At 39.0% G+C, this 20,512-nt stretch overlaps 3 protein-coding genes across 15 annotated transcripts; 1 reads left to right on the plus strand and 2 right to left on the minus strand.

Annotated features, from left to right (window-relative positions):
* Window positions 1–772: 772 nt before the first annotated feature.
* LOC111254758 (tRNA-splicing ligase complex subunit RTRAF) lies at window positions 773–7,224 on the minus strand. 5 transcript variants are annotated; one of them, XM_086974837.1, is made up of 5 exons: window positions 7,201–7,224; window positions 3,412–3,636; window positions 3,151–3,234; window positions 2,564–2,764; window positions 773–1,206 (listed from the first exon to the last, which is right to left on the minus strand). In XM_086974837.1, exons 2-5 carry the CDS (start codon window positions 3,593–3,595, stop codon window positions 1,028–1,030), a joined length of 648 nt encoding a protein of 215 aa, XP_086830963.1. In that variant the 5' UTR covers window positions 3,596–3,636; window positions 7,201–7,224; the 3' UTR covers window positions 773–1,027. The 5 variants fall into 5 exon arrangements, with proteins under 5 accessions (XP_086830963.1, XP_086830962.1, XP_022671673.1 ...); XM_086974836.1 differs by lacking the exon at window positions 7,201–7,224 and adding an exon at window positions 5,316–5,450; XM_022815938.2 differs by lacking the exon at window positions 7,201–7,224 and adding an exon at window positions 4,121–4,280 and having other exon boundaries at window positions 773–1,182.
* On the plus strand, window positions 4,519–14,769 carry LOC111254067 (protein fem-1 homolog B-like). Of its 8 annotated transcripts, none has more exons than XM_022814546.2 (10): window positions 5,144–5,284; window positions 8,674–8,833; window positions 9,177–9,374; window positions 9,713–10,185; window positions 10,481–10,660; window positions 10,847–11,033; window positions 11,229–11,434; window positions 11,764–12,047; window positions 12,213–12,382; window positions 12,694–14,769. In XM_022814546.2, exons 2-10 carry the CDS (start codon window positions 8,683–8,685, stop codon window positions 12,894–12,896), a joined length of 2,052 nt encoding a protein of 683 aa, XP_022670281.1. In that variant the 5' UTR covers window positions 5,144–5,284; window positions 8,674–8,682; the 3' UTR covers window positions 12,897–14,769. The 8 variants fall into 8 exon arrangements, with proteins under 8 accessions (XP_022670280.1, XP_022670281.1, XP_022670282.1 ...); XM_022814547.2 differs by lacking the exon at window positions 5,144–5,284 and adding an exon at window positions 5,493–5,636; XM_086974829.1 differs by lacking the exon at window positions 5,144–5,284 and adding an exon at window positions 5,920–6,090.
* A 404-nt stretch (window positions 14,770–15,173) lies between these two features.
* mRpL44 (mitochondrial ribosomal protein L44) lies at window positions 15,174–17,743 on the minus strand. Of its 2 annotated transcripts, XM_022814552.2 has the most exons (4): window positions 17,396–17,743; window positions 16,997–17,033; window positions 16,406–16,758; window positions 15,174–15,821 (listed from the first exon to the last, which is right to left on the minus strand). In XM_022814552.2, coding segments are annotated over exons 2-4 (828 nt in total). In that variant the 5' UTR covers window positions 16,999–17,033; window positions 17,396–17,743; the 3' UTR covers window positions 15,174–15,348. The 2 variants fall into 2 exon arrangements, with proteins under 2 accessions (XP_022670287.1, XP_022670286.1); XM_022814551.2 differs by lacking the exon at window positions 16,997–17,033 and having other exon boundaries at window positions 17,396–17,741.
* Between the last annotated feature and the right edge of the window lie 2,769 nt (window positions 17,744–20,512).

The following is a 20,512-nucleotide window of genomic DNA, read 5'->3' on the forward strand; positions in this document are numbered from 1 at the left end:
ATTTTCGGAGCGCTGTGGCCTTCGAGGAGCAAAAATTGACCGCTGAGCATTAAGATTCAACACTACAGGATATTTTTCTTTCTGAACACATCACTACTGAAGTAAATTCAACCGGTTTACGCGAGAACTTTTACAAGGCCAGTTTTTCATTTACTATTGTTCAGAAATTCATGAAGCAAAATCAAACAATGTGTAAACGAACTTCATAGTATTCTTTTTTCAATTAATACATAGACAGTACAATCAGAACGTATGCGCCTTCAAGCTTTAATAGCATAATAATACTAATGAGTACTATTGTTGAAAAATTATAAGCAAGTTATCTGCGTGGATATGAACATAAGAGAAGAGCCTACGGTTATATTATATAATCGTAAAAATTGGTTAATCTGTTAACTGTTTATCCCATTTTGTTCTGCGAGACAATGCTAGTTCACTCTAAATACTTTTACTGTAAGCATTTGCCCACACGTTTTCAGATACAGAACTAAGAATTGATAATTCATCCGTCTAGAAAGTATATAAAATATGACTCTAAAGAGCGAGTAAGACGACAGGTATAAAGATTTGTACATTTTAGAATCATATATCGCTATAATGCTGAACTTTGATTTTTGCTTGCTAAATAGAAAAGCACGGTTTTTTTGCAGTATTAATCCTTTCATTAGTCGTTGCATATGCACAATAAACGGTTATTCTCTATCTAAATCATAGGAAACAATAATAATCTATAAAGAAACAGTTTTTTTTTTCTATCAGAATTAAAGACCCATTTAGTTTAAATAAGAAAAATTGTGTACCCTTTATTCGAGCATAGATGTCCCTGCTTCGTTTATCTCTACGGAAAGAATGCCTTGGTCATAATTTTACTAAATAATATAAGATATTTCATGACATATAATGAAAGCAAAGGTCTTATTGAAATGAATTCTTGTAGTGTTTAATTCAAGTCCACTCCTCAGATGTTTGGTTCTAGTAGAGTTTGGCTGCGAAATGTCAACCTTTTCAAACCAATCACGTTTTAACTTCATCGTCCGACCTTTCCGAGTGAGGTATCCGTTTTGGGATTCGCGGTAATTTTCTGCACGGCGACAATTGCTTCATTAATTCTTGTCTGCAGTTCTCGAATATCCTGGACAAATAGAAGTCGGAGCACTCGCGCTGCCTGGTTCGCACCGTTGTCTAAAATCGACTGCATTGAGTTAGCTAAGCAGACGCAAATTATGAATTCCTGTTTTTGTCAGTATTAAATCAAACTGTTTGCAGCCAGAGGCTGGATCTCTAAGTCAAATGAGTAAAACCAGTATGATACTCTCAAGATTATTCTACATAAACCGGTAAAAATTAGTGTGTGTAAGACATAGATGGACACAGACATCTATTTCCTTAAGCGATTCTTAAATGGTTTGTACGTTTCTCATTCTTCGCTGACCTGTAAGTAATTTTATTTTTTTATTAACTTTTTAAAACATAAATAAATATTGATGAAGACAAAAAGGACTCGATAATCATCGCGCATCGTTCGAATGGCACTTGAATCCCATCGCAAGAAAACTTTCATTTTTGAACGCGAAACAGTCGACGACCCGATCTCGGACTCCCTTCTTTGTTTTAGAGCACTATTCTAAGAAACATGCTGCGTGGAGCTGAATAAAAGTAAATTTGTGGGCTCAATGCCCGTGGCTAGGCTAAATAGTCACCCAACAAGCTAATAACACGTATCCATGTATCTAGGCCATCATTTGAATCGAAACACCCACTACTTCCTCTTTGATGTACTGTGAGTTCCCTCTCCTGGTATCGGTTTGAATTTTGTCACCGCGGGACTAACGAGAAAGTTGACATCAGATATGCGCTTGATCTCCATTCCTCGAGCCCTCAGAAGCAAGCGGCAGTAAAGTATCATGTAAACAATGCAGTTGCCGCAAAATACGTTAGAAAACGATTATGCTGAAATAAGCCGCCATCTGAAGCAATGCTGAACAGCGGAACTAGACGTGAAATACCAAAATGTACTAAACTGGAAAAGATCCTAGGTAATTAAATTTACGATGCTTCGTGGATGAAATGGATGACGCATGAATCCGCTTTGTAACAATTACGGTTTTGTGTGGCCTGACAAGAAAAATATATGCTACATCTTAAGATCGTCTTTATGCTAAACTTCAAGATTTCGTTACATACCCTACGAGCTCACTTTTGTTGTCAATATTCAATTCCGAGTAGTAACAACCAAGTTAAAAGAGTTGATGAAATCTGGAGGACAGGGAAAGGACACTACCTTATAGGCCGGATCTTTGCAGCGACTCGGTTTCGGTATTACGTTTCATGTAGGTTTGCAAAAAGGCGTACATCTTAAATATTTGCGATTTTGCTCGCAGCTGTAGAAGCGGAGTGTATGATTCGTATATATTCAGAGTGTATGATTTTTTTGTTACAAATAAATTCACTGATCATTGGCGAAAGCGTTTAGCAGCTCATCGCCCTTCTATGAGCCAGTGAACACAACAACAGTACAAAAAATCGGAGAACTAACTATGATTATTGAAAAGTACAACTTTACCTTTTAAATCGAAGCCAAGGTCGACGTTGTGCAATGGCGTCGGTTCGCCTTCCTTTTTGGGACCCTTTTGCGCGTTCAACAAATATTTCTCGGCATATTTGGATACTGCCCTAAAAGTGATGCGGGCGTCTGTAGGATGTGCCTGGATGTTTAGCAGATCTGCCAGTTTATTGACCCCTTCTTTGAACTCCGCACTACAATCTAGTTAGGATCGGGTAAAAACCAGAAAGACTAGTAGTTACAAATGCGCGTCTTAGTATACGCGTGCAAATTGTATGACTAAAATAAACGAACAATAAGCATAGTAAAATAATTCTCAACGCGGTTTAGTCCAGATCTTGTGTTGCCACATCTCGCAGGTAGAAATTTTAACGAGGATATATCTTAGTACATAGCACCTATATAAATTCAAAAACTAAGCATCTTCTGCAACATACAGATATTCTAAACCCTACGTTAAAGTATCTGTGTTACTGCCTTTGTTTCGAATATAGTGTTATCAATGAGATCGCATTATCGATAGTTGTTGATTTTTGCATAACAAAAACTGAAAGGGTTGTTCGAATTTAACGTTGTTTACAACTTACAATTGAGTTTGTCGAGCGGATTTTCGTCGTCATGTTTCCAGCGTTGCTGCACATTTTCTGCGGAATTCTCAGAATATTTCGTTACTGAAAGGCATTTATTCAAAGAAGCACAGTGTTTCATTTAATTTAGCTCAAGAATGCAATATTTTAACAACTGATAGTTGTATTGTCTACAGTACAATACAATCAAATTACAGTCGCCAACACAGTCATTGATACTATTTACCCAGACACTGACATATTATGATGTTCAATAGTTACCATCGTCAGCATATTCCAATCTCACGGCATGACCCAGCAACCAATCGACGCACTCTGTAAGTTCATCTTCTTTGAATGGACACTCTGCGTCCCGTAGATAACCAGCGTATACTTCAAGCCATTGAGGTAGCGGCGTATTTAGCAACACTCCACGATCTTCTGGTTTATACTGCCGAATCTTCATTTGTTCCAGCCATATGACAAGTTCCCGGAGATCAGAATTATCTGGTTTGCAAAGAATACGATATCAACGATCGACTGATAACCCAATTTTTGACTGCTATTAGCTCTAGCTTTATCACCCGCGAAGTGCGATATGTGATATAGATCTTATTTAATTTATTAAAATTCAGTTTTCATAATCCGTAATAAGACTTTCCGTTCTTTTAATCTTTGCTTGCACCGTGTCGTTTACTATCAAAACAGAAGCTAAGGTGACGTAATTCTCTTGAAGGAATGCTATTTTAAGTGCTAGAATCCTTTCCATCTTTTCCATGGTACGTTCCACAAATGTCAAGTAAGGTAAAACTTGCAACATCTTATCCAATGTATTTCAAGAATGCGTTTTGCTTAAGAGATAACCTAGTCTTAAAGCGACGGCCATTATCATTTAGAGTATACATGTTTGCACATACATCTTTATTTTATAGGTTAACACTAGTAATGAATATTAAGTTGCGGATTATTTACCGATTTTATGAACACTGACCTTGTGCATTAAAACAAGCCCTATTCGGGTAATTCAGTGCTTGCAATTTATGTGAAAACATTGTAAACTAAAGTTGTTTGGTAATAGAAACCGATACTTGCGCTGGCAGCGCCTTTACACCGAAGTTTAGAACTCGGTTCCGTCGTTTAGTGTCCGAACATTAAAGCAATGCGTCCGTTTGGTAAAGAATAAGAAGAATTAGGGAAATAGAAATCAATACTCAAAACATAGAAGTGTCCAAGTTCTCTCAGTCATTCATTCTACGATCGTTGGAGTCATTGGCACATTTCCGAATGTTTGAGATTGAATTAATGGATGAGATTGAATAAAGCATTTCCGCACATTCCATGAACCGTTATTTAGAGGAAAGCATGTACATACATGCACAGATCGTAAAGAGATATAGCTAGCCCAATGTCGTGTTTACGGGAGATCAGGTTCACAATATCAAAAACAATAGGGTTTCGACGGCTAACGTTGTCTGCTATTCACCCCTGATTCTTCTGCGAACCAACCTGGCCGCGATACAAAGAAGCACAGCTGGCATGTTTGGTTATCTTATGCAAGTTTACCGTTGCTACTTGCATTGGGTTGCCGTGAACCTGCTATAACGGTTCAATCATTTTGTCTGTCGTTTTCACGTGTCGCGTCGCAATTTGCCTGTAGACTTCCTGTGAACGTTGTGTGATGATCACAGATTTACCACCATCTACTCTAAATCTGTCCTTTACCTCTGTCAGTAGTCAGCTAGCTAGTTAGATCCCGCCAGGAGCCCCCGATTCTATGTTGTATGCAGACCATACCACGCGGAAGCCAAATAGTCCCTTAATACACAGGAAAGAAACGATACAGTGCTGTCGTACAACACAAGTAGTGTTGTTGTACCCCAAGCTGGCAGATATCAGCGAAGCGTTATTCCGCCCCGCTTTAGTCTAGCAAGCTGGGACTCGCGGTAATATGAGTGTGGAAATCGAAAACGGTCTTGCAACCCTTCTGTCCTCCTTCGAATGTTTTCATTGAATTTTATAGTTTTACCGACTAGTTTTTTCATCGTGACGGTGTGGCAACGGATCAGCTGTGTGCACGATTCCTGTCATCCGCAGCAGCAACAGCAGTATCCGCACTTCCACGAAGAGGAGCAGGTGTTTTGTGTCTTTTTACTAGGTAAGAAAGAACGTGTATCTCTATGTATTACCTTTAAACTTGACTGATCATTGAGGTTGTCCTGCTTGTTGCTGTCGATTGTCGGCTGCTCCGGAGTTCGACACTTGAAACCGAGTCAGCAACGAGCAAACTGAGTTGCGCCGTTGAATGAAACGCATAGAGGTGAAAGGGTTGAGTCACAAGGACAAAACATACCGCCACAATGCAATTACTAGACAGTGATCGGTGGGACGACGAGTGTACAGTTGCTTGACAAGTCCCTAGGGCCTGAATGCTAGCTTACCAACCCTAGTGCAGCTATCACGGTGTTAGCGTCGACCAAAGCTATCCGCTTGCTACTGTTGTTTTGACTGTAAGTACATGGCTCTATTAGTACGCAGAACTCGATCTGTGTGTTGTGTCTTTTCAGACGCATAGTCTAAAGTTAAAATGCAGTCAGTTTAAAGCTTGTTCGTGTGGACGAAGAGAGGCCGGGTGGCGTAGTGCTCAGTTATACTATACTGTCGTGACAATATGATACTTGAGCAAGACATTTTCTTTCCTTTAGAGTAGGAAGACGATCGGCATCAACGGTCGGGGATTGTCGCTGTCTTAAGTCTGTACCGTGTATCTGTTCTCTGTATGTTACTACATGTAACCTGTTTACCGTGGTAGTCGTAGTACATTCACCTTGTGTAACCTGCTGTACTCTTCTCATTAGTTTTATTAGTGGTTGGTGTCGCGTTATTATTTTCGGTTGGTAGGTCAAGTTTTCGTGAGCCGGGCGGAAATCCACCCGAGTCATGGTAGACTTGCTCTTCCGTGTGGTGAGTGCGTTCATTACGTACAGTCTACCTAGTCGACTATAGATACTGCCAACGGATTAGTGGAGGCCAACCTAACAAGTAGTGGCCTGTTATTTAATAACCTGACATGGCCCCCCTCTCCTTCTTTCTCTCTTTCCCCATATATATATATATATATATATATATATATATATAGAGTCAATTCCTTTCCTTCTACGTACAGCCACGACTGAGTTCTCAGCTTTCGCAGAGGGTGCATCACAGTTCATAAAGTTTACCTTTTAGTGGCTTGTTCATCATCATGACTAAATCAACTAAAAGGGCTTTGCCCTCACAATAGGCAAAACTGCCAATCAGAATAAAACTTAGTTAGACGTATTTTATCATTCGTTCGCTTGTTCGTCTTGTTTCTAAACTGTGCAGACACGTTGAATTCAGCTGGCTGATTCTTCTAGGGCCTTCGGAGTCACAATAACTGATTGGTGTCGCGGTGTTTACTAAGTCGACGATAAAACAAGTTAATGTTACAATGGCACCTATTTACCGTGCATTATATAAGCTTAGTAAAATGTGACGCGATCAATTTATCAGGTCGTCGATGAGGCTTAGTTCTGTCGGGCATAAATTTTAATCATGCATAAGGCTGTCATCATCATAACGAATATATACATTCTACGACCATAAAAGCGGGATAATCGTGAACTTGCGCATTCACAGAAATAAACGAGTATCGGTATCAGTGTTAGTGCCTAGGCTAGTCAATGCGTTTGTGTAAATGGCGATTTGTAGTTCAATTAATCTCAACTAAAGATAGATGTTCAGCACTTCACTGTGAATGGAGGCAGCGGCTTGAAGAGACCATATATTATAGTACGGCTTATTGAGGCGAGTAAAAACAGTTGTGAGAAAGTGTATTACGCTAGAAGCGCATTAGATTACTTCAGATGTTCTTGTCAACTGAGACCGAATTGATGAACCATCTAATACGTACCTGTGTGACGGTGGGAACGGATTCAGATTAAAGTTACGAAAATAATGGTTTTCAAAATATGCGACAAACTGTTACTATTAATAGATAAAAAGAATGTATCGGCTTTGTTAATACAGCAAGAAACTAATTTTAAAACTCACGTTAGAAGGTGGTGATTGTCTCATTTTCGAATTTGCGAGTAGCCGCTGGCTTTGCTTAATTCAGTACTCTTATGATATGTATGTGCTGACTGTAGCGCCGATTGTCGCATTTTCCAAAGCTTTCCATTAGAATCATCATCAATAGCGGCAGCTAGCTTAGTCAATCAGTTAATCGAGTCGTGAATATGCGTATTGAAATTACAAGGAAACTGTTCATAAATTGAATCTCTTACAAGCGCCAATGTTAAATATTTTTTGAGTATTCTATTTTTTAGCTAGATCTGATGCTAACAGGTTGCTGTCGAGAATCTCGAAAGGGCCAAGCGAACTGACCATTAATCGAATTGAGAATTAATTATCGCGCACCTACGGGAAGCATCCACACACTCAGGATATCTATAAAATCATTTGCGATTATTGTTTTACCCGGAATGATTTTAAGTCAGTATTACATGCGGACAGATCAAATGCCAATACTGGCCCAATCAAAACTTTTCTTTTCCTACGCATTAACGTGAACAGCGTGGACTAATCTTGTGTGGCATAAGTACACATGTAAGCGGCTAGATATGTTTTAAAAGGTAGTACCCGGTGATCATGATGGTGAATAAAGTATTTTTCCTTTTTTTCGCTCGCTGCCTGGTAGTATATATGCAGACGTATCTCTTGTAGTGCAAGTGCCCTATTCTCTGGGCCGAGTTTGACTATCTATGCAAGTCCGCAATAGCGGTTAGCACTCGTGAGTTTTAGAACAAATTCAAGATATGGAAAGAGGCAGTTCTGTTTCCATGCTCTAAACTTTCAATTACCTGAAGTAAAATTTACTAATACTAATACAAACAAAATAATTAATAATTTATTAATATGGTAAATTACTAGAGGATAAGCATGAGATTTTATCAAGCGTATTACATTACCTTGGTTGATATATAACGTAGTTTATCTCCCTGGCAGATTGAGTTATTTGCGACACGAAGACACTTTAGTGTCACCGTCAATACAGCCAGAACACCTTTCATTATAGAAACGTTATTCCTATGTTCAGAACAGAAGATGGATGACTGGATGAACAATTTTCTACAATGTTGGAAGCTTTGGCGAGTGCCATACCCCAAGGTCCATTTAAGCCTTTTGCGTACGCTAATGTCTATCATCGTTATATTTGCCTATGTAAAAGTATAGATTTCTACATTCAGTATGTTAAAAGTATGTTGCTGTTGCACTCCGTAAAATAGTAGCACATTAATAATTTGTATTTTAATTTTTAGTGTGAAGATAATGGCATTCAAAGTTGTAATATTACGAGGGCGTCTTAATGGGTTGTTTGCGTACCCATACTTGATGTAGCGGTTAGGTGTTTCAGACTGGCATCATTGTGTTTTTGTTAAGGATCCATCAATTGTTAGTAAGTGATCTTGACTTTCTATACGACTACATGATGGAATCCGCCTAACAATATCTGCAACGTTTCAGTTTTTCACTATGATGCGCGGTATGGAGGAGGAATCTGCTATGATACCGGGAAACGAATTGGTGGACGAAGATGGTCTCGCAATGGCTTTGCCCTTTTCAAAGCCCCTTGAATTTGAAGAGATGCAATTTGTCTGTGATGTATACGTCATGTGCCGCGAAGGTGAATCATCTGAGGCTGCTAACAGGAGAAACATTTAACAAGTGTAATTTTTGTCGGACATAAACACCACTATTAGTCACTGCTGCAAATTTATTTTTATAAAACCGACGTTTTTACCTCAGGAGTATACCGCTTAATCGTAACCTCTGTCAATGCTGCATACTCGGCAGTATGCTATGCCCGTCGTATAACCATAAAAACTGTCTGATTGGTAGGGTCTTTTGAATTAAGTACGTATCTTTCATCTGAAAATGGCTACGGCAAATTTGACATGAACATTTTACCTATTTCAATAGACATGTATATCACTGGTGTTCCTAACACGTTGGTACGCCTATTTCAGGCCTTCTTGATCAGCTGACTTCGCGTGTAGCTCAAGCAAGCACGCAAGTGGGAAAAACGCGTGTGCGTGAGCTACTAAATCGCAGATACCAGGACGAGACACAATTGTGTGCGCCTTTACTTGTTGCTGCAAAAGAAGGCCATGTTGAAATATGCGATCTTCTTATATACGAGTACCACGTCGATATGGAGACGGAAGGTCAGTATGAACGAATGAAAAATAGTGAAATCTTCAGGTAAAACTTTCTGTAACACCTAACATAACTTCATGCGAATTATAACGGAAAAACGAGTAAAACAGTTGCCAAAAAAGCTTTTTGGTAGTGCACTATCAAATCACGTGAGAGTTTATGGAACTGATATAAGCTCTCTACGTAATTTACTTATAGTTGTACTTAGTGATTTTATTCGTTTATGTTTAATGAAACATTAGGTCAGACAGATATCTCTGCTCGCGGGTACTTTCGAATTTGTTCCCAGTTACCACGTATATAATTTAACACTACTATGTCCTAATCAATTCAAAATCACGGTTAGGCACAATTGTGTTTGACGGCTACAAAATCGATGGTGCAACTCCATTATGGTGTGCTGCGGGGGGCAACCATATGACTATTGTGATGATGCTGATCAAATGTGGAGCCGATGTTAACCACGCCACAGGAAGCCGATCAACACCGCTAAGGGCAGCCTGTTTTGATGGCAAAGTTGAGATGGTTAAGTTGCTGCTTGACCATAAGGCGGATTACAATATTGCCAATAAGTTTGAAAACACGTGCCTCATGATCGCAGCGTACAAGGGCCACAAGGAAGTGGTAACATGTTTACTTGAACATGGAGCACCAGTAAATGCCCGTGCACTTTGCGGCAATACGGCGTTGCAGTTCGCTGCTGAACATGGCTACGTCGAAATTATTTCGGAGCTGATACGTTTTGGAGCGTCGGTACACACTGTCAACAAAAACGCAATGACCCCCATTATCACTGCTGCTGAGAGAACACAGCCTGAGGTAATTCCTGATATTATTATTATTGTTACTGAATGCTCTTGCAACAACTTCGCTTAAAAATGTGATCGAGGATAATTTGAGAACGTTCTTTCGCAGGATAATCAGTAATCGATGTCATAAATAAAATAAAAGTAAATATTTAAGTAATCTAAGCAACTGCCCTTATTACGCGTGTAGGGCCTACTCTTTTATGCATTGTGTTACTATTACATATTATATCCTATCTATGTGTATGTGTTTAATATACTGTTACATTTTTGCCACTTCGTTATATGGATCGGTTGATTTATTGCAGGCAGTCGAATTCTTCGTGGCCCATCCTGACTACAGTCGTGAAACAAAAATTGATGCGCTTGAGCTCTTAGGTGCATCATTTGCAAATGATAAAGACAACTATGACCTTGAACGATGCTATCATTACTTGAGATTGGCTATGAAGTGGCGTTACGGAGATCCAGATCGTGTACTTCCCAAGGTATGCTGTCTACTAAACAACATAGTTACGTGCAATGGTTACTATATCTTCTTGAAAACCTAATAGCGAATAGTTACAACAAAGTCCACAGCCCAATGCGATAAGTTACATTCATGAAGCATGAATAGTACTATGCTTAATGTATTCAAGAACGATGTCTGGATAAAAAGGATGTTGCTGTTTTAGGTGCTCCCACCGCCCGTACCAGCATATGAAAACCGCGTCGAATGTCGCTCACTAGAAGAACTACAGCAGATTAAATATAACGCCAATGCACTGCAAATGGAAAGCCTTGCTATACGTGAGCGAATCCTTGGGCCACTTAATCCCGAAGTACCGCATCCAGTAACATTTCGAGGCGCTGTTTTCGCAGGTTCGTAAGTTGCTAACAGACAGTTAATAAAAGTTATTTTACGTACAATCTATATGCGTCACCTAAAAGCCACGCATTATTACTTTATCAATATGAGCAGACAAATGCCTGTAAAATAACCTTTATTCAAGTGGTAGTTTCTAATTCATATTCAAACATGTCTTTCTTTAACATTTTTTCCGTTGGTTGCATTAGATTCTGCAAATTTCGAGCGTTGTCTGGAGCTTTGGTTACACGCGCTTTCACTAAAAGAGCGCAGTGGAGCGTGTGTTGTACGAGACCTACTCCGATTTGCGCAAGTGTTCTGTCAAATGTTGCACGTTGGGGTCCAGGTTTCCGTGGACGTTCTCATTACAGTTATGCGAACAACCGTCACTTACTTGGAACACTTGGCTGAAAAGGTAAGCATTGCGAATCGGAGAAGAAAGATTATTATGTCATGCAAATACATAGGGGAGAATATTTCAGTGCGTGATAAACGAACAGAATAAATATCGTTCTTACGTGAGCGCAGAAATATTCTGAGGGATACTTTATTCGCATAACTTTATTCGCGATACTTTTTTCACCTGATCTGCTTCATCTTACTGGTACCTTCAATGAAAACTGGCCATGCTAAGTTCTGAGATATTGTTTGCTCTTTTGCTCTTATTATCGGTGGCAATAATCTACATAATTAGGTGTAAGTGATTTAGTAAAATAATCACAATAACTGGATGAAATCCTGTAGGAACAGAAGGAAAAAGACGGGACCGGCAACCGTCCGAAGGGTGCGGATGAACATGAAATTGTATTGACATCCCTCTATCTGCTCGTAGTCGTTTCGAAATTAAGCAAGCGGTGTCGTCCAGAAGCGAGTCACACACTTTGTACGTTGGTCTATCGGATGACTAGGAGTCGATGTGCTACCAACAATGGCAATACGTTACTACACTTGGCAGTCGACAGTCGGACACCAGTCAATGACTTTCACACTCGGAATCTCTGTCACTTCCCCTGCGCGAACACGGCTAAGTGAGTAGATATGACACCACTAGAGGCCAGTAGAAAATAATTTGAAGAGTATCACAAAAGGGTCGAGAAAAGATTAAAGTGGGTCAAAATTTTTTATTTTATCGAATATATTGATAAACAAATAACTGCTGATTTTCATTTTTTGATTATGTGCGCGCTTATTAGACTTTTAATGGAGTGTGGAGGAGACGTGAACGCCATAAACGAGCAGGGAGATACGCCACTCCATCTAATCGTTGCGTATTCAAAACCCATCACAGATTTCTTCACGCTGCACTCCATTATATCTGCTCTTATTGAGCGGGGTGCACACACTGATGTTGTTAATTATAAAGGTGGGTTATTTAACAATAATCGTTTCTTTCATGATACTTGCAGCAGTACAGCAGAAATGCAATACGATTTCATGCCAAAAGCATTATTTTGAAAACAAGAAAGTTTAATGTATGGTAAAGGTTATGCTGCTGAGTCGCTAAATATTTTCACTTCATGATAACTCATAAAGATATTCGATCAATGCTTTCGATTTTTTCGTTCAGTCAATTTCAGTATTAATGATAAATAATTGCGAAGCAAACATGTTACTTTTACATCGTATGCAGAGTGTTATGTATATGATATGAATATCTCTACTCTTGTGCTACAGGTCAGACCCCGCAGGATGCTGCGACGACAGGTGTAGCTGAGCTGGTGTTGCGCGCACAATCTGAAATTAGCCTCAAGTGCATTGCCGCCAAAGCAGTTCACAAGCACGGGGTTCACTACAAGGGTCGAGTCCCTCGTGAGTTAACGTCCTTCATTGAGATGCATGGCCAACGGACCAATAAACCACGCGCTGGGGTGGAATAAACGGCACATCGTAACAACGCTTAAATGACGAAAACCAATCAGTTACCACTAACAATGAATAATTATTATAATATGTGTGCACCTGGTTTATGATATGCTATGATATAGGTTCGTGTCGGTTTCAAGCGGGGTCGCGCCACAAGAGTAAGCTCAGCACGTTCTTTCACGTGTCACGAAGATTTGAAACTGTCTGGTGGGTCTTGTCTGCTCCTCGATGGCCAGAAGTAACGGCAAATGCATCAATGACAATTATGACGACGTAGTGTTGTTGTACGAATCCATTATTGAATCACTAAGCTCTTGTACGGCTAGATAGAATGGCTTGCTGCTGTACTTGGCAAGTTACACATTTTCGACTCGCTTTCGGGGCAGGCCACGTAATTTAGTGGGGATATACATCTTGTTTTGGAAATTAGCGCTATCATGGTCACGTGATAGATTGATGCCGATATTCACTTGCATTGTATGCCCACCCCAATATTTGCTGTTTATCGTGCATACTGCTTCAGGGCAGAATGAAAAAAGGCGGTTGACCCACTGGCATCATGCACTCCGGACGTTCTTTAATGCGTTCTCAGTAAAAATAAACGATGTTGTTCTAGACAGTTAACCCCTCACAGTGTTTGTGAGGGCGTGAAAACAGAGAGAAAGGGAGAGAGAATAATGACGGGCACTTTAACGACGTATGTACATGGTATATATATTTATTACGGCTAAAAATATATTTGTCGAGCTGCAGGGGATGCGGTGGGCAGCACACGTTCCAGCTCTGCGAGAAGACCATCAGAACGGCTACTCAAGTTCAAGGCAATGTCCACTTTAAATTGTTCGTGTCACCGACCGATTTGGCTCAAAGGTTAATGATGGCCTTGGTAAAGACCCACGAAAGCCACTTCTATTAGTTTCTACCGACGACCTTCTGCCTAAGTTGGGGGCAGACATTTGTTAGATAACAACTACTACTACTATCAATAATTTGTGATGAATTTATTTTCGAACTGAAACGAAACCTCATCTCTTGCCGCCAGAGTTTCCAGCTTCTACGAAGACATTCGATGAATGAATGTTACTACTTTTCATCAATGTCTTTAGGTGCACATATAACCGAACGTTTCTTTTGCTATGAGTGTATAATTACAATGTTGTTAACTTCCCTAAGAACTTTTGTCTAAACAAGGTTAAGAAATATTATATATGGGAAAGTTATGTTAAGCCGGCATGTCGCTGAATATAATGAATAGAGGAGGATTCACTCATTGGGGGCAACTTCGATAAACTGAACCTATTCAAAGTGAGCTTGGAGAGGATAAAGTCAAGCAACGAAGCAAGCATATGTAACAGGCTGTTTTTCGTTTGAAGCGATCTCTTAGCTATGTTAGTTGCAAATCAATGTTTCAATTACTATTAGTGAATGAATAATAGGCCGTAATAATTTCATATTGATCAGATTTATTAGGACATTACATATGTAACCTCTTACTGTACGATGAATATATATTTATATATATATTTTTTTTGCTCGTTAGAGCGCTGATGACTTGGCGGCGGATTGAATGGCTGCTCAACAATGAGGGCAGGCGCGCGCCGGGGGGGGGGGGGGGGGTTGTTTAGATCGCTGTAGACGCCGGACGGCAATGGCGTCTGAGGTCGACTATTACCACTACTACTCCTACCGTTACTATACGCAATTAATTTGCCCGTTCATCAGTCGAGTGGTTTGGTTATTGTCAGCCGCTGGCCGATGATGTTACTAAAAATGGAATTACATAGCGTTTGGTGTTCCGACGATGTTTTTATTTTGAACAAAGTTCATAGCGCATGTAAATAAAGGTGTAACGATTGCAACGTCAATGAAATGACTTCAAGATCAACATTTGGGAAAGGTTTTTATTTCCTCTCTAAACTAGAACTCGTGTTATAAAGCTATAACAAAAAAATACGCTTCTTTGAACGGAGTCAAAAGCTAAAATCGACTAGCACGATGACCCATGAGAGCATATTTAGTTTAACACCTATTTAGTCTAGTTAGTACCATGGTAGCGCGTAAATGGTAGTGAAAGTTGTAATTGATATTTCTCAAATACGTGTAGACGTCTTGAATGATGAATAAAGCATCACCTATGGGCTGATTTAAGACTAGGAACATTTAATATATTACCTATATTGGGCCAAAAGTTATTTTTTAAAATATCAAGTATCCAAACGGATGAATAGATATACATTTTTTGAGCAGTATCAGTGCAACATCCATAAATGAGTGCACAAAAAAAAACGAAGTTTTGCATCCTTACTTAGCAATGTTGATGTTTATTTATGTCCCTAATCGCCACTTACCTTATTTTTGCTAGTGCACTTAACGTACAACTACTCATTATAAAATTAGCATCGATTTTGTCGTTAACTTTACGTATTTAGTCCTCATTTGAAAGATCTACTTTATTATAATAATCCTCTATGATGTAGGACATGTCTCGGTGAGCGATGTATTCATAGCACCGTGGGCAATTTTCGCTGCCAAACTCTTCATCGCCATTTTTTCGAAGGGGCTTCGAACAGCTCGCGTGACCTTAAATATCCTTCTGAGGGCATCTCGGACAGCTACGTCAACGGCTTGCGCTTGAGTTGTACCAGCTCCTTTTCCTAAAAGCTTGCGATCTGAATACACGCCAACGTAGTATAGTGACTCCAAAGTATTACGTCCCGCCTCGCCAATAATACGCGGCACGTATGCTGCATGCTTCTGTGTTTGAAGTATGGTATTGAGCAAGAAGGATACATCTTTTGGGTTCCATAAATCGAAAACATCCTTTCCACATAACCGAGTGAGAATATAACGACGACAAAATTCGTCCTTTTCCCGAACAGCAGAAAACAGAGCTAGAATAGAGCTGTACAATAATTCAGGCTCAACTTCCTCTCCGTGACCTAAAATATACAGGGACTAGCTTTAGCATATATCCAGAGGAAAGAATTTGGGTAGCAATGCTTGCATTATTCTTTTTATAAGACTACTTATTATATCTATACACCCCTTATTGTATCTCAGTACGGGCTTTGAATAGATAAAGCATTAGCCATTCGCTTACAAATTCACTGCCTTGGTTTAAGAATACAATAGTTGGAATTTTATCACAAGAGCTACATAGTGTATTTGGAAGTGGGAAAAACCTATCAAATAGAACAAATTGAATTTTATTTTCTATAGCGTATGCTATGATTCAGCGGGAAGCCAATACATAGAGCTTTCAAGTACTCTAAAGCATAGAAGGAATCTTTACAATTTTGCGAACAGCCAGTCTCCTTGAGCTTTGTTAGTTTTTTAAACGAAAGTGCGATATCTGCGACCTATAATTCCATATTATATTTTGACACGTTTATTCATAGTTCATATTCATCCGCTATTCAAAAAAGGCACCTTTTATCTAAACCGATGCACACCTTATAAAAACCTGTCCGTTTAAGGTATGGCACACTCAATACATAAATAGAATAATAGTTGGCAATCTTACCTGTCCTAAATACGAATGGTGCAAGACCCATTTGTGTTGCTACATCAACAAGAGTCTCACCACTGGTAAGGTACTCTAAAAGAGAATTCAGCGCTTGGCTCGGCAAAAATGGATAAGATTCTCTCAACTGGACACTGAGGATTTCACGGAGCTTCTCGTGGCCCTCTTGCGCCATGGCTATATTTGATCGAACCGGTTTGTAACCCAAGCCAAGCTCTTTCGTTCGCTGCACTTCTTGCTCAGCATACGCTTCGGTAACGAACGAATCTTTAATTTTTTCTGTTGGTTCAATGCCTAAACGGCGGCATAAACAGTTTATTTCACGACCAAAATCCCACTCAAGCAGTGCATTCCTGCGTGATAAACAGTAGAACCAAATATAAGAAATTAGGTAAATAAAGTGTATGTATATATACATATTTTTTTCAAAAAACTATAATCTTGAAAAACATATGTTGCAAATGGATGTTAAGTGCTTGCTCGTTCTATGGTGAATTATTCATTGTTATAAATTTCATCATTATAAATTGTTCGAAACATATTAAAATTATGCATTTGTCAATATATGAAGAAAAGACATTTAATTCTCACATGAATTGACGATATTGTTCCGCACACGTAATCCGTTCTTGTAATTAATGAAAAAAATAAGCTTAATTTTCTAATGTATGTTATGCATTAGCCAATTAAACTTGTTTTTATATATGCACGTTTTTTGTTGGATAATAAGTGAAGATAATACTACATTAGAGCATCTAATAATTAAAAGTTTCTCCACCTCACAGTTACTTAATCCATTATGATGCATTAAGCATCGCAATCATCTATGATTTTATATTAGTAGCTTATACGACACTATTAACTATTGATAGATTAAGAAAATTGTGTAATAGATTAAGAAATTTTGAAATCAAACTAATTTCAGCGTTGATGATAACAGTCGATAGCTGGAGGAACCGAACAAAAGAAGTGAAAACAAATTACACCAACCTCTGAGGTGAAATCCTTTCGCCAGCCAATTCCTGTCGTTTCTTCATCACATGTAGAGTGGGAATAAGGCTTTTGCGATAACCGCGCACTCCTAGGCAGCGGGCCAGGTCGAAGTTTGCATGCCGGAGCATCGTTTGAGTTTTGTACAAACTGTACATAAATACCTATGCACACACTTTTCTTGATGATCTGTAACGCCGAATAAAGATCCGCCAGGACGCTGGAGAAACGCTGTAGAACATTCGGCGCTATACGAAAGCCTGCTATGATGGGCTGTATGTAATCAAACATGGATCTATTCCGTCCATTTACATTTGTTCATTCAGCTCATTCAGATGCACGAATGAACGCACATCACCAACATGGTTGAAAACGTCGACGAGGAGTAAGTATCGGGCGATTAGAGAAGCGGCTATAACATTCCGAGCGATAAAACTTTTTCTTCCCAGATCGTATAAACAGTGCACTGAATCGAAAGCGCAATCAACAATAAAGTCTAATAATTGATGCTGTACGTTCGCCGTATACTCGTTCGCAGAAAGAAATGAAAAAAGTAATTTTGATTTCTGTCTCGGTCCTACTTCTTCTGTACGACAGGCCTTGCTACGGGAGTTATTTGCTACTAAATAGAGAATAAAAATTCTGTTATGCCACTTTATATCTGAGAATATCATTTCAATTATTCTAGTTACATAAATAACACGTCTTTGTAAAAGTAGTTTCCATCACATAAGGTAGTAGTATCACATAATAACTGTCATATATTTTGTATGTTGTTCGTTACTCGCCACATTATCTACGACAGGGCATTTGCTATGTTTATGCATTTACTATGGGCATTGCTTGTCGTCAAAAGCACCTTCGAAATGATCAGAAGTCAGAAATGTTTTCGACATTTTTCGTTCGACTTTTTCGACCTTCCCGCTAAAGAAACATTTGTCGTAGAAATCGACTGACAGCCTGATAGATTAAGATTCAGCTAGTTACGATACCGTCTTTTTTAAGTCCCTATTTTATTAAGGAGAGACCAGCTCAAATTCTTCTCACCTGCATTGTTCAGCTATTTCCCTGTTTTATGGAAGCGTCATTATAGTTATCGTTAGGTATCGCGATGTAAAAATACAAATAGAGTAAGATCCTGAAAGGTCGGTTGGGCGGCCATACAAGTTGAAGGGCACTTCGTAGCAAGCTAACTATACGCGTACGTGTACAAACTCAGCCTATTTACAATGTCGGGTAGTTTCAAATCGTCGAATTCTGCCTTCACGTATGTATGGTCCGGTAGATGAAGCTTTCTTCAAGTCATTCAACAGCAGAGGAACATTTTGATTAACTTCGTTGATCGTCAATTAGCTAAGGGGGGGCCGAATCAAGACCTTTAGCATATTCCACAGATTGAGGGTTGTGTAGGGCAAAAACATTTTGATATAATGTTCCCATTAAATCTTAAATATATTTCTTATGGGGACTGCTTCCTTTATAATATGTATCAAAAAATTTCAGCGCTCTATGTAAAACTTAAAGGAATAATACTTTTTATTTACTTAATACAATTAATTGTGCACGTTTATTTTAAGTTAATATCTTAATTATCTGTGTCACTAACGTTTTGTCTATAGCCTTTATTATGTGGTATATAATGAGAATTTTAGCGATTTATTGTTGTACTTCGCAACAATATTTTCAGAATGATAATAATATTACATCATTGTACGTGTCTGGGAGCCCATAGCATCAGTGTGCTGTCCACAAGAGGCCTTAAGGTATAAAAATGCGTGTAGAGTTGTGACTGGTTTATGCTCCTATAATTTAACTTTAGGCGCATACAACCCATTGTGTCAATATATAAGATTGTTTTAATTACTGGATAAATAAATACCATATTATGTGTTATTATCATACTTTTTACCCTTTTCATTATCGCAATACAGTGTGCTGATGGAGCATAATAGTCGTTGTGGGTCATGAGTATTCCTACTGAAAGCTATCTCGTTTACTGTACTATACTAACTTCCATCTACGGTGCCAATCAATTTTACGGTGAGCATGCCGCTTACACACTTGCTAACTTAAGACTTCCAGTTGCACTAAGGTTGAGGTTGCCCATGGTTCATGTATCCTTGATATTTACACTAGTTCTGCGCTTCGTTGCGTCTCGTGAATTTTCTAGGTAACGAAGCAGACCCTAGGGGCGTAGGTACAATTACGATGATAGCGATTACTGCACTCAATTCACTGTAGTCCAACATTCAGATTATATCGCACTGTAACACAAGGAATGCGCGCCCTCATCTTTCTACTTAATGTGATATATAGGAGTAATAATTTTCGAAGTCGTATATATCTTATCATGCGAATTATTTTTACGCTGGCCATACAGCCCGTGGCATAAGCCTTTAAAATATACCACCTCTGTATCTACGTGAATCAGGCATTAGTGACCTTTTCTAGAGGAGGAAGGCTTAGTTTTTGTTTCGGCAGTGCTTACAATGATGATGATGCAGAAAAAGCAGGATATGGTGTTATTTGGTAGAGGGAAACACTGTCATTTTTACTAAAACTTTTATATCGATTAAAGTGTCAAGCGCTTAGCATATTGATTCCTAAGATCCCTGAAATGATTGTTAAATGTTCAAAGTTCGAAACATTTTTTCTAGAAGGTAATTTTATGAAGCATTAAAGATTTTTGTAAAAGACTATTTGTGATAACATGTTAAACTCTTTAGTGTCGTGTTCTGAAGAAACGTGTGCAGCTGTGAGGTTCTCTCAAGGTGGTTCGTGGCAATAGTTGTGGCAGTCATCGACGCCTCTCTCGCTCGCTCGGGTTTAGACTGAACAATGAACGATCTGGTCAGTAGACGAAGTTGAACTTATCAAACGACCACCTTTTTATTTTGAATTTATAAATACATCAAATCGGACAACTCATTTTTTGGTAACAACTATAAACTTAAATATGCATGAATAATTCACAAAAGCGATAATGCTCTGTATATTAAATACAACACTCAGAAACCATATTCAAGTAGAAAGAAAAGTAATGAAATACTTGATGCAACCAAGCCTTCTGCTTCGCCCGAGTGGAGAAACTCGCGTGACCGTTTGTTTCCTATCAAG

This window comes from Varroa destructor, unplaced genomic scaffold (genome assembly GCF_002443255.2).
Source record: "Varroa destructor unplaced genomic scaffold, Vdes_3.0 BEIS01000007.1, whole genome shotgun sequence".
In the NCBI taxonomy this organism is placed as follows: Eukaryota; Metazoa; Arthropoda; class Arachnida; order Mesostigmata; family Varroidae; genus Varroa; species Varroa destructor.

What these genes read in the sequence shown, in the direction of transcription:
- LOC111254067 (XM_022814543.2), top strand. Translation starts at nt 8,254, where the DNA reads ATGGATGACTGGATGAACAATTTTCTACAATGTTGGAAGCTTTGGCGA. An exon ending in CGTCGATATGGAGACGGAAG is followed by an intron (nt 9,375 to 9,712) that starts GTCAGTATGAAC and finishes AATCACGGTTAG; the next exon opens with GCACAATTGTGTTTGACGGC. An exon ending in TGATGTTGTTAATTATAAAG is followed by an intron (nt 12,383 to 12,693) that starts GTGGGTTATTTA and finishes CTTGTGCTACAG; the next exon opens with GTCAGACCCCGCAGGATGCT.
- LOC111254758 (XM_086974834.1), bottom strand. Translation starts at nt 4,181, where the DNA reads ATGTTTTCACATAAATTGCAAGCACTGAATTACCCGAATAGGGCTTGT. An exon ending in ATTGGAATATGCTGACGATG is followed by an intron (nt 3,235 to 3,411) that starts GTAACTATTGAA and finishes AATGCCTTTCAG; the next exon opens with TAACGAAATATTCTGAGAAT. An exon ending in TCCGCTCGACAAACTCAATT is followed by an intron (nt 2,765 to 3,150) that starts GTAAGTTGTAAA and finishes GATCCTAACTAG; the next exon opens with ATTGTAGTGCGGAGTTCAAA.
- mRpL44 (XM_022814551.2), bottom strand. Translation starts at nt 17,553, where the DNA reads ATGTACAGTTTGTACAAAACTCAAACGATGCTCCGGCATGCAAACTTC. An exon ending in GAAAGGATTTCACCTCAGAG is followed by an intron (nt 16,759 to 17,395) that starts GTTGGTGTAATT and finishes TTTATCACGCAG; the next exon opens with GAATGCACTGCTTGAGTGGG. An exon ending in ACCATTCGTATTTAGGACAG is followed by an intron (nt 15,822 to 16,405) that starts GTAAGATTGCCA and finishes TGTATATTTTAG; the next exon opens with GTCACGGAGAGGAAGTTGAG.